Below are 11884 nucleotides of genomic sequence, written 5' to 3' on the forward strand. Positions count from 1 at the left end.
ACAAAAAAAAAAGGCAGACATATTAGGTATCGCCACGTCTGTAACAACCTGCTCTATAAAAATATCACATTATGTACCCCCTCAGGTGAATGCTGTAAGAAAAATAAAAACTATGCCAAAACCTTGTCACCTTGCCTCACAAAAAGTGTAACACCAAGCAATCAAAAAGTCCTATGTACCCCAAAATCGTACGAATCAAACAGTCATCTCATCCTGCAAAAAATGAGCCCACACATAAGATAATCACTTAAAAAAAAAAAACCAATGGCACCCGTAAACCAATCCATCAAAACCTAAGCTGCAAAAGCCATACGGCGCTCCTTCCGTTCTGAGTCCTGCCATGTGCCCCCATAGCACTTTACCACCACATATGTGGTATAACTGTATTCAGGAGAAAATGGGCAACAAATTATGGGGTGCTTTTTCTCCTGTTACCCCTTATGAAAATGAAAAATTTGGGGCTAAAGCAACATTTTTTGGAAGAAATTAAACTTTTCATTTTCACAGCCAAGTGTTTCTAAAATCCGTAAAATGCTTAGGGGGTCAAAGTGGTCAGTGCCCCCCTAATATAGTCTTTAAGGGGTGTAGTTTCCAAAATGGGGTCACTTTTTAAGGGTTTCTACTGTAGGGGTACGTCAGGGTCTCTTCAAATACAAAGTGGTGCCTAAAAACCATTCTAGCAAAATCTGCCTCCAAAATCCATATGGCGCTCCTTTACTTCTGACCACTGCCACGTGCCCATAGAGCAGTTTACCGCCACATATGGGGTATTTCTGTAAACTACAGAATCTGAGTAATATATATTGAGGTTTATTTTGGAAATTTCACCTCCATTAATTCTTGTGGAACACCTCAAGGGTTAACAAAGTAAGTAACATCAGTTTTGAATAATTTGAGGGGTGTAGTTTCTAAAATGGGGTCATTTATGGGTGGTTTCCATTACGTAAGCCCCTCAAAATCACTTTATAACTGAACTGGTGCTCAAAAAATGTTTTTGAAAATTTTGTTGATAAATTTGAAAAATTGCTTCTAAACGTCTAAGCCTTCTAACGTCCTAAAAAAAGAAAATGACATTTTAAAAATAATGCCAACATAAAGTAGACATATGGGGAATTTTAAGTCATAAATAGTTTATGAGGTATTAGATTCTGTTTTAAAAGCAGAGAAATTGAAATTTTGAAAATTGCGACTTTCAAAATTTTTGGTAAATTTTGGATCTTTACATAAATAAAGGTGAAATATATTGACTCAATTTTATGACTGTCATGAAGTACAATGTGTCACGAGAAAACAATTTCAGAATGGCTTGAATAAGTAAAAGTGTTCCAAAGTTATTACTACATAAAGGGACATGTCAGATTTGCAAAATTCGGCCGGGGATTTAAGGTGAAAAGTGGCTCGGTACTGAAGGGGTTAAATATCTCTGTTGAGTATAGGCAACAACTGTATAAATATTATAGTTTATAAAATTACACACTGTTATTAGGTAGGTATATGACTCAACACTGGTTGGTAAACAGGAGGCATGTGTTTTCTTATGCTATGACTAGGGATGAGCGAAGAGAGCAACGGATCCTAGATCCAAAGTCGCTTTGCTCAAAACTTTTGGTTCAATGCTTTAAAGGCACGGGTGTCAAACACAAGGCCCGCGGGCCGAATCCGGCCCGCCAGACCTCGTCATGTGGCCCGCGCAGCCGCCGCCGGCCGCCAGCCTTCACCTTTTATTCTCGCTTTTTTTTTTTTCACACAAGAAAGCCGCCTCTTCAGCGCATGCGCGGCAGCCTACAAGCCAGAGAACGTCTGCCCTCTAGCGGCGCCGGCCGTTCTACACAGGAAATAATTGTACCGTATATCCTAATTGCTTGTGTAGAATGCAGGCAGGCCGGGCGGGCGGCAGCGTAACTCCCTGATGTCACGTGCCTGCACCGCCTCCTTTATGAATGAAGCAGGCGGCGCAGGCAAGTGACGTCAGTGAGTGACGCGCCGGCCGCCCGTCCTGCCTGCCGGCATTATACACAAGCAATTAGGATATACGGTACAATTAGGAGTGAGGGGGGCATGTTTAATAACTTTTAATTCAATAATACATTTTATATTTGTATACTGGGGGGCGGCGGCGGGGGGGGGTTTACACGGAATCTGTGGATGGCACAGTTAAGGGGTGGGGGTCTGTGGATGGCACTGTTATGGGGTGGGGGGTCTGTGGATGGCACATATATAACACTGCCATCCACAGACCCCCCCCCCCCCCTGTAATAGTGTCCGTCATCCACAGATCCCCCCATAAGTGTCAGTCATCCACAGATCCCCCCATAAGTGTCAGTCATCCACAGATCCCCCCATAAGTGTCAGTCATCCACAGATCCCCCCATAACAGTGTCTGTCATCCACAGATCCCCCCATAACAGTGTCCGTCATCCACAGATGTTTAAAAAAAAAAAATTTACTGTCTGTTACCAAAAATCTTTTTTCAATAAATTGTACAATAATTGTACATTTGAATATCTACTTGCCATTATTCTGACTATGTTTCTGCTTTCAGAGCTAGTTATTACTTACATTATTACAAAAAACAGTAATAATTGAATGCAGTGACAATAATTTATGATAATAAAGAGTGGACACATAGTCCTACAGATACAACCGGCCCTTTGAGGGTGACCAAACTGCTGATGCGGCCCCCGATGAATTTGAGTTTGACACCCTTGCTTTAAGGAGATCAGTCTCTGTACAGCATTAAAGGTATGGCCTGCGACGAGGTGAAGTGAGTTATTCCCGAAGTCTCGCGAATAACTTCGGTATTTGATTTTTAAACTGAAAAACCATTTTAAAACTTGGATCCAAACTCAGGTTTGTTTCCGAGGTACAGGCTCGGACTGGCCCACAGGGTTGCAGGTGAATCCCCTGAGCAAGGTGTTGCAGGGTGGACCCCTGAGCAAGGTGATGCCCTAGTCTCCCACCCCTGGCACAAGTGGCACATAACACAGTAGACTTACTGCACTACATGCATATACTCAATGTACAGCACCTCAACCAGCCTATGTTCATAGAGAAAAACATGATAGATTATTAAAGAAACTCCCCAGTTTATTATTATATATCCGATCAAAGCTGAGATGACTTCTAGATATAGAGGAAAGCTGCCAGTGTCCTCCTTTCACAGGACCTACCTTCTCAAAGTTGCTTCAGCGACCCCCATATTCAATCATCTGGTAGCATCTTGCTGCTGTGTGAGCAGGTAATATTTGAATGTATCCGTACGGTGGGCCCCCAAAATATATTTTACTGGTTAGCCCTAGGCATCCAGTCCGACACTGCAGAGGTACGACATTTTAACGCTGTACGGAGACCATAAAACATTGAACTGAAGTTTTGAGTGAAGCGACTTCGGATCTAGGACCCGAAGCTTGCTTCGCTCAGCTATGCCTAACGCCACATTCACACAGTCAGGATTTGGTCAGTATCTTGCATCAGTTTGTGTAAACCAAAACCAAGAGAGGAACCTACAGAGAAAAAGTATAATGGAAAAATGTTTGCCTCTTCTTTTGACCCACTCATTGTTTTGGCTCACAAATACTAATGCAAAGTATTGACCAGTTTTCTACGACTTTTCAGTTTGATAATGCCAGGTAACTGGGCCAATGAGCAAAACAGAAATCATCGTTTATGCTGACACCTAAATCATTGTTTCTAGGAAGCAAATGCTGTGCAAATACCGATCAGGTGCCCAGAAACTATGAATTTGTACGAGGACTGGCGATACATACAGTGGACTTAGTTGCTGCATGTAAATGCGGCTCTTTCTTCCACCGAGTTTTCAGGAAGGTTCCGATAATGGCCTGCATTCACACGACAAAATGGCCATGAAAAAAAATTACTGTTTATCAGTTTTTAACTCATGCAGAAAAACCTCAGTCTAAGGCTACTTTCACACTTGCGGCAGAGTGACCCGGCAAGCAGTTCAGTCGCTGGAAATGCCTGCCGGATCTGGCAGTCTGCATGCAAACGGACAACATTTGTAGACGGCTCCGGATTCGGATCAGTCTCACAAATGCATTGCAAGAACGAATCCATCTCTCCGTTTGTCATATGGACAAACTGATCCGTTATATATTTTTTTCCGATTTTTACTGGTCTGCGCATGCGCAGACCGGAAGGACCGATCTGGCATTGCGGTATTTTTAATGCCGGATCCGACACGAATACATTCCTCCGGAAAAAAAATGACAGATCCGGCATTCAGGCAAGTGTTCAGTTTTTTGGTATTCGGTATTATCTCCGTCCTGAACAGTCAAAAAGACTGAACTGAAGACATCCTGATGAATCCTGAACGGATTGCTCTCCATTCAGAATGCATGGAGATAAAACTGATCAGTTCTTTTCCGGTATAGAGCCCTTAGGACGGAACTCTATGCTGGAAAAGAATAACGCTAGTGTGAAGGTACCCTAATACAAGTACCAGCCAAGTGAATAAGATTAGACAAATTTACTATTTACTATTGCGACTATTAAGAAAGTCGCAAAAAAATGCGCAATTTCACTCCAGTGAGGACCATGCTTACCTTTGAGACTTTTTAATAGAACATGCGACTTTTTTATAAAGATGTGGGACTTTTGTAAAGCCGCTTACTGAAGGATAAACTGCTACCGTCAAACCACATTTATTACAGTCTTAAAGGGCCGATCATAAATCTGACTTGGCTAAAACTGACTTTAGCCATATGTGAAAGTGGAGTGAGCTGTCAGAGTAATGATAAATCTGGCCCTTAGTGGGTTTTTTTTTCTGTGCAAATTTTGAAATCTGCAGCATGTCAATTCTTTCTGTGGACTTCACTTCTTCAATGCAAGGGTGAGGTCTGCTGAAAGTCTGCATCAAATCAGTACCAAAAACAAGCACAGAAATCCATATGAAAAACCGTGCAGATTTTCTGTTTGAAACCTGCTGTCAGGAGTTCAGAGATAAGGGCTTCACATACAGAAGTCAGAGAAGCTGGTTGATGGATTATTTGTAAAACAGAAAGCAAGGTAGTTTGCAGATAAACAAACTAAAGGTTGTAGAAAACAAACTGTTGAAAAGACCACTTAAAAAAAGATTTTTAGCCCAAATTAGTAAAATGCAATGATAAACTTCCTCCAAAGATATTCATGGCCTTTAATGTCTTGTGTATTGTAGAGCACAAAACAGCACATAGATAATGCAAGGGTTCTAAATTAAACATGTGAGGCCTTATTCACACACTCCGTGTTCGGTCAGTGATTTCCATCAGTGATTGTGAGCCAAAACCAGGTGCAGCTCTAAACACTGAACAGGTGCAGATCTTTGCCTTATACCCTAGGGCCGCTTTCAGACGAGCGAGTGTCACGCTCCGGACTCTCAACACAGCACCCGTCCTGAAACTTCCAGCACTGACTGGGTCGCATAGCATTATATTGATTTATGAAGCTAGGTAACCCTTACAGTTCTGTAATCTATTGGATAACACTGACAGTCAAAATAATGGTGGCTACATTTGTATATGGCACTGTCGATCACATTACAGCAAAAAAAAAATTTTTTTCAAAACTCTATAATTTGCCACTTTTTGTATAATTACACTATGAAATAGTACCTTCCCATATGTAAAAGAGGGGCGTAAAGTCATCAGGGTGTCTCTTTTTATTGTCCGTGTCAAGGAGTCCCCGCTGCAAGCCTGCCGATCTCATTCTGACACCCCCTTACCTGCTCCATGTCATCTGAAATCTTGTCAGTGTGTCATAATCCTCTTGCCCTTCTCTCCTTACAGCACAGTGAGGATGAAGACAAGGTGTATACACAGGATGGACGGTGCATGCATGAGAATTCAGACGCACTGGGGATGTCAAAGTGATATGGCTGGGCTTGCTGCAGCGACTCCATCACTTAGTCAGTAAAAGGAGATCCCCCAATGACTCCAAGCCCCTCATTTACATATGGAAAGATACTATTTCGAAGTGTAACTAAACCAATACGGCAAAGCAGAGAGTTTTGAAAATGACAGCAATGATTTTGCTGTGATGTGATCTACAGTGCTATATAATTAGTTGAATATGGCAAACAGTGCAGTCAGGTTCCCTTTAATGAAGGGATATTTCATAGCTCTGAGCAGAGACTGTCAGTAATTGACTAATTTAACGTGAAACAACTGTCTAATCAAAATACTAGCATATATAGTGCATGTCAGATTCAATTGCACTGATTTTGCATTGATATTGTGTGCATGTTTATTTCATAAAGGAACAGCTTCTCTTTTGTGATGACTGCGATCGTGGATATCACATGTACTGCCTCAGTCCTCCAATGGATGAGCCACCAGAAGGTACCAATTTATTATTATTATTATTTTTTTTTTTATATATACTTTAAGTAGAAGAATCTAATTAAATATTTTCTCATGATAGTTGACCCTTCAATCGAATTAACAAAATCTGGAAAAAGAGAAACCACGACAGTGAACACATGCATAATTCAGTATATACTGTACATTGCGCTGCTGTTCAAGGGGTGGCCGGCCCCTTGTATGGATTATACTTCCAGAAACAGACGTAGGATCCAAATAAAATAATCCCTGCTGTACATACCCAGACTGACGCGTTTCGACCTGTACAGGTCTTATTTAAGGATGAGCGAATAGACTTCAGAAGAAACATTTAATAAAACATGGTACAGCAGACACATCCCTCTGCCAAATTAATAGCAGGCCATCGATGTATCTGCCGTACCATTTGATATTCCTTTCCTCCAGTTTGGATTATTCTCACTATAGAAAAACATGGATTCCCAAAATGCCATAGCTAATTTGGCAGGGGGATGTGTCTGCCGTACCATCTTTTATTGAATACCTGAGCAATAATGAGTTTAATTTAAAATTCACCTATACAGTCAACAAAAATGAGATCACTTTTTTTTTGATTTTTAATTTTTTATGGAGTAATAGATCAGGTTATCATGACCTCCACCTCCAGAAAACCAGTTTCAGGTAACACCCTTTTGCGTGCAAAAACATACCATCCTAAACACACACTAAAAGCCATCCTTATAGGAGAACTAACAAGGGCAAAGCACAATTGTAATAAAGAGTCCTTATTTGAACAAGAGGCAAACATACGCACCAGGCTATTGGCTAGGGACTTACCAACATTGGATGTTCACACGAGCCATGACACGGGTCAGGAAAAAAAACTAGGCAGCATTTGTTATTTGATAAACGTGATAAAAATAAGGATTTGATAATACCTACTCTGACATTGCAGTACAACCCACCGTTTTATCGTATACGTTCTCTCTTATTTAGGCATTTACCCATCCTTTTATGAAGATGACAAATTACAGCGATTACTTTCCAATGGATACAGAGTAGCATATAGGAAAGCTCCCACGACTGGTCAAAAAATAGCACCTAGTGACACCAATATTAAAAATACACAAACCACATGGCTATATAATGCAGGTTTTTATCGATGTGGAGGTCATCCGTGCAAAACCTGTACCTATGTTCAATCTACCAGGGAGTTTGTACACTGCAATGGAATTAAACATTACAACATAAAACAATATATCAATTGTAATTCCGAGGGTGTCATTTATAAAATAACTTGCACATCCTGCAATCTTTCCTACATAGGCAGCACTACAAGGAAACTAAAAACACGCTTTTTAGAACATTTAAATGACATAACGTTTCTGAAGTGTCCAAACATTTTAAGGAAAGGCGTGACAGAAAAAAAGCTCCTCTTAAAGTGACTGGTATTGAAAAAGTCAGAGCACATAGAAGAGCTGGACACTGCTGCTTTTTCTTAAGATGGATTATACTTACCTGCTCCCCAGCACCCATGTCACTCTGGATCCCTGCACAGCCGCCGCTGCATCTCCCCGTCGCATCGGATCAAAACATCCGGTAACTGGGGAAGCAGCAAATAGCAGGCCGTGATGGGGTCAAGCTCACTTGAGGCTGCTCACCGTTGTGGCCTGCTATTGGAAAATCTGCCCCCACCCACATATGTTTTGATCAGAGCGGCAGCCGTGCAGTGATCCGGAGCGACGCCAATGCTGGGGAGCAGGCGAGTATAATCCATACAAGTGGCCCAGGCATTAGGGGGGATATTTTAAATATTGGATAATCCCTTTAAGCTCACATGTCCCAGGTCTCTGCCTTTTGGTGGTCTGGGTCTGCTTCCCTCTTTCCTTCATTTCCCTGCAGGCCAGGCCACCAGGCACAGGCCAGCTTGCTTGGGTGCTTACCTTGCAACCATAGGCCACAAGTGCGCTCCTCTAGCCCTTAAAAGACCAGCACGTGTGTGTCCCAATCTTCACCAGCCAATGGCTAGCAGCCTCAATAGGAAGGTGCCTGAGCAAAAAGGTCCTTAGCTTGCTAGTTCCTTGAAAAGGTGTAGTTTCTGTTTCCTGGCCATGTTCAGACCTCTGCCCTATTCCCCGACTCTGATCCTCCGCTGCCTGACTACACCTGGTCACCGTACTGGCCCTGTTCTATCTGCCCTGATCTCGGTTCTGTTACACATATTCATACAAATTTTGCCTGCTCTGACCTCAGCCTGTCACTGACTACAAGTTTTGCTTGTCCCTTCAGGACACACAGAGACTACTCCGAGCAGTAGCGGCCTGGTGCGTTCCCGGCAGCGAAGTCCAGATCCCTGAATAAGGGTTAAAGGATGAATACCAGGAAACCACCAGGATAACACCCTTAGGCCTCCTGCACACGACCGTTTTTTTTCCCCGTTTACTGGCCGTTTTTTGCATTCCGTATACGGAACCATTAATTTCAATGGTTCCGCAAAAAAAACAGAATGTACTCCGTATGTATTCCGTTTCCGTATTTCCGTTTTTCCGTTCCGTTTAAAGATAGAACATGTCCTATTATTGCCCGCAAATCACGTTCCATGGCTCCATTGAAGTCAATGGGTCCGCAAAAAAAACGGAACACATACGGAAATGCATCCGTATGTCTTCCGTTTCCGTTCCGTTTTTTGTGGAACCATCTATTGAAAATGTTATGCCCAGCCCAATTTTATCTATGTAATTACTATATACTGTATATGCCATACGGAAAAACGGAACAGAAACGGAAACAAAAAACAGAACGGATCCGTAAAAAACGGACCGCAAAACACTGAAAGCCATACGGTAGTGTGCAGGCGGCCTTTGGTTTAGCCCTAAATCAAATCTATTGGTTGACAATGGTTCTACACAAACCGCCATAACAGTGATCAAACACGATTTCAACAAATTAACATAGTTTGAAAATATCTGTCGAGTCACCTTAAATTTCTAGACAAATTTCAATTGTCTATAAAATGCTTGCTCATTGCAAAACACGGACACCGGCAATGTGCGTTCTGCATTTTGCGAACCGCACATCGCTGGTACTTAATAGAAAATGCCTATTGTCTGCAATTGCAGACAAGAATAGGACATGTTCTATTTTTTTAGGGATTGGAATTGCGGACCTGGAAAGTGCGGGGCCGCACATCATGCGGCCCCATAGAAATGAATGGGTCCACATTTTGCGGAACGGAATTGCGGGCGTGTGAATGGAGCCTAAGGCCTCATGCACATGCAAAAAACGGCCCATTGCAGAAATGCCTATTCTTGTCTGCAAAACGGACAAGAATAGGACATGTTATATTTTTTTTGCGGGGCTACGGAACGGTGCAACTGATGCGGACAGCACACGGAGTGCTGTCCGCATCTTTTGCGGCCCCATTGAAGTGAATGGGTCCACATCCGAGCCGCAGATGCGGACCAAAACAACGTTGTGCGCATGAGGCCTAAGACAGCAGATTGGAATGCAGTATCACACTGCTTTTAAAATAAGTATATGATCGTGGTGGGTCTGAACACCACCAATCATGAGAATGGGGATCTGAGCTCCCTGACTTGCTATACTTTTCATTCTCTATGGGACTGACAGACAGAGACGTGGTGAAAAATTATCCATATTACCTATTAATGCCATCAAATATGGAATTGATAATTGCACGGTTAATGAGTAACTAACGTGATCTGAATGGAACCACCACTTGCTTTGAATAACCCTGAGCCCCCCCTTAATCTTCTTTTTTACCCTCAGCAGTTAGCTATAATTTATAATGGAAGTGGCAGTGCCCCTCACTCAAAAGGGTTTTCAGATATTTTTTTTTTACAGCTGACCTATCCTATGTCATCAGTATCTGATGATTGGAGGTCTGACACCCAGGACTCTCACAAATCAGCTGTTTTGAGAAGGCACCGACGCTCCTGTGATCACCACTGCCTTATCAGAGCTCACCAAGCACAGCGCCGTACACCGTGCTTGGTATCACGCTCTGCCCCATTCACTTCTATAGGGCTAAGCTGCTCCTAGGCCACGTAACACAAGAAAGTGTCGTCACTGGCCTAGGCGAAGGTGCTGCTGCCTTCTTAAACTGCTGATCGTCGGGGGTCCTGGGTGTCAGAGTCCTACCAATCAGATACTAATGACCTATCCTGAGGATAGGTAATCAGTATAAAAATCTCAGAAAAACCCTTTAAAGCATTACACGGTGTCCATTGAGATCAATGAGCAATCTACAGAATGCACAGATATAAGAAGCCCCTCTGGTAAATGAGTAAAGATCCTAAACAGTGGATTCTCTTTTATAACTCATCATCCACTAGTATGACATTTGAAAATAGATTTTCTAAACTAGACAATAGTTGTTGTTTTTTTAATTCTATTTTACAAATCAGCAGAAATGTGAAAAAAGGACAGTGTAGTCTCCTTATTCAAATAATGTTCATAACGTTTCTAAGACTGAACTCAGCTTAGCCCAGTCTTAGAAACACTGTGAATATAAATCATTAGGTTAACATTTGATGTGTAATTTGATTGATACATTCTTATTCTTTCTTCTATAGGAAGTTGGAGCTGTCATCTGTGTGTGAATGAATCAAGAGAAGACTCTTTGTCTCAAGACTAGGATTACATATAATACATAGAAAATGAAAGTGAAGACAACAGTGATATGACAACAACTGGATGTGCTTCATCGTCCTCGTTATGAGGATCACTGTGATTGTGCTTCACTCATCTATTACTGACAGCCACTCAGATATGGATACTGACTATAGATGATGGCTTAAAGAACAAACACAAACTGCCTGAGAATATGTGAGAAGGGAGTGGCTTTTGGATCATAATTATATAAGCTACTAACAAGTATTTCAGTAGAATATATACAATACACAAAAATTAAAGGGGTTGTTCAGTTTCAGGATGAATGTCCAATGTATCAAGCTGCAATGAATGGATAATTACCTAACAAATCCTATGCCACCCATCCGGTACTCCCAGCCAGGCTCTATTGACCTGGCTGCAGCGGTAATGTCATGTCAACAACAGGTGACCAGTGCAGCCAATCACCAGCCTCAGTGATGCCCCCAAAGAGGCCAATGACCGCCTCTGCTGCTGGTTAAACAGAGGCCAGCCGCGAGAACCAGAGCCGTGTTACGGAATATGGCAGGTAAGTACTTAGACATTCTTCACTGCAGCTTGATCCAGAGAGTGAGTTGTCCAGTTTCATCCTGAAACCAGAACTCCCTTTAAAAAAGATGGCCCTACAAGGAAAAATCCTTTTACCATTAATGTTCAGGGCAATGCTTCCATTTTATTGCTAATGCATTACCAGTAAATACTAACAATGGAGACTCATGCCTTGTATTATCTTTCTTTTGCACTCTGTATATACCTTGGCCTCATATGACTGAAAACTCCTTTGAAAAGTGTTGCCTTCTTAGTAATTGCTAAGTGTACTCTGTGTTCACACGTGGTGGATATGCTGGAGATTTTTGTGCTGTTTAACTGTGAGCAGAAAATCTGCATCATAACGATAG

At 42.0% G+C, this 11884-nt stretch overlaps 1 protein-coding gene across 2 annotated transcripts in view; it reads left to right on the forward strand.

Annotated features, from left to right (window-relative positions):
* The window catches only part of DPF3 (double PHD fingers 3), a 256142-nt gene extending 244695 nt beyond the window's left edge, over window positions 1–11447 (forward strand). For both annotated transcript variants that reach the window (XM_040411509.1, XM_040411510.1), the window contains 2 exons: window positions 6254–6335; window positions 10910–11447. In XM_040411509.1, the coding sequence (XP_040267443.1) occupies window positions 6254–6335; window positions 10910–10971 (144 nt within the window). In that variant the 3' untranslated portion in view covers window positions 10972–11447. The remainder of the gene's footprint in view (window positions 1–6253; window positions 6336–10909) is intronic.
* Window positions 11448–11884: the final 437 nt, after the last annotated feature.

The sequence above is a fragment of the Bufo bufo genome, chromosome 11 (assembly GCF_905171765.1).
Source record: "Bufo bufo chromosome 11, aBufBuf1.1, whole genome shotgun sequence".
In the NCBI taxonomy this organism is placed as follows: Eukaryota; Metazoa; Chordata; class Amphibia; order Anura; family Bufonidae; genus Bufo; species Bufo bufo.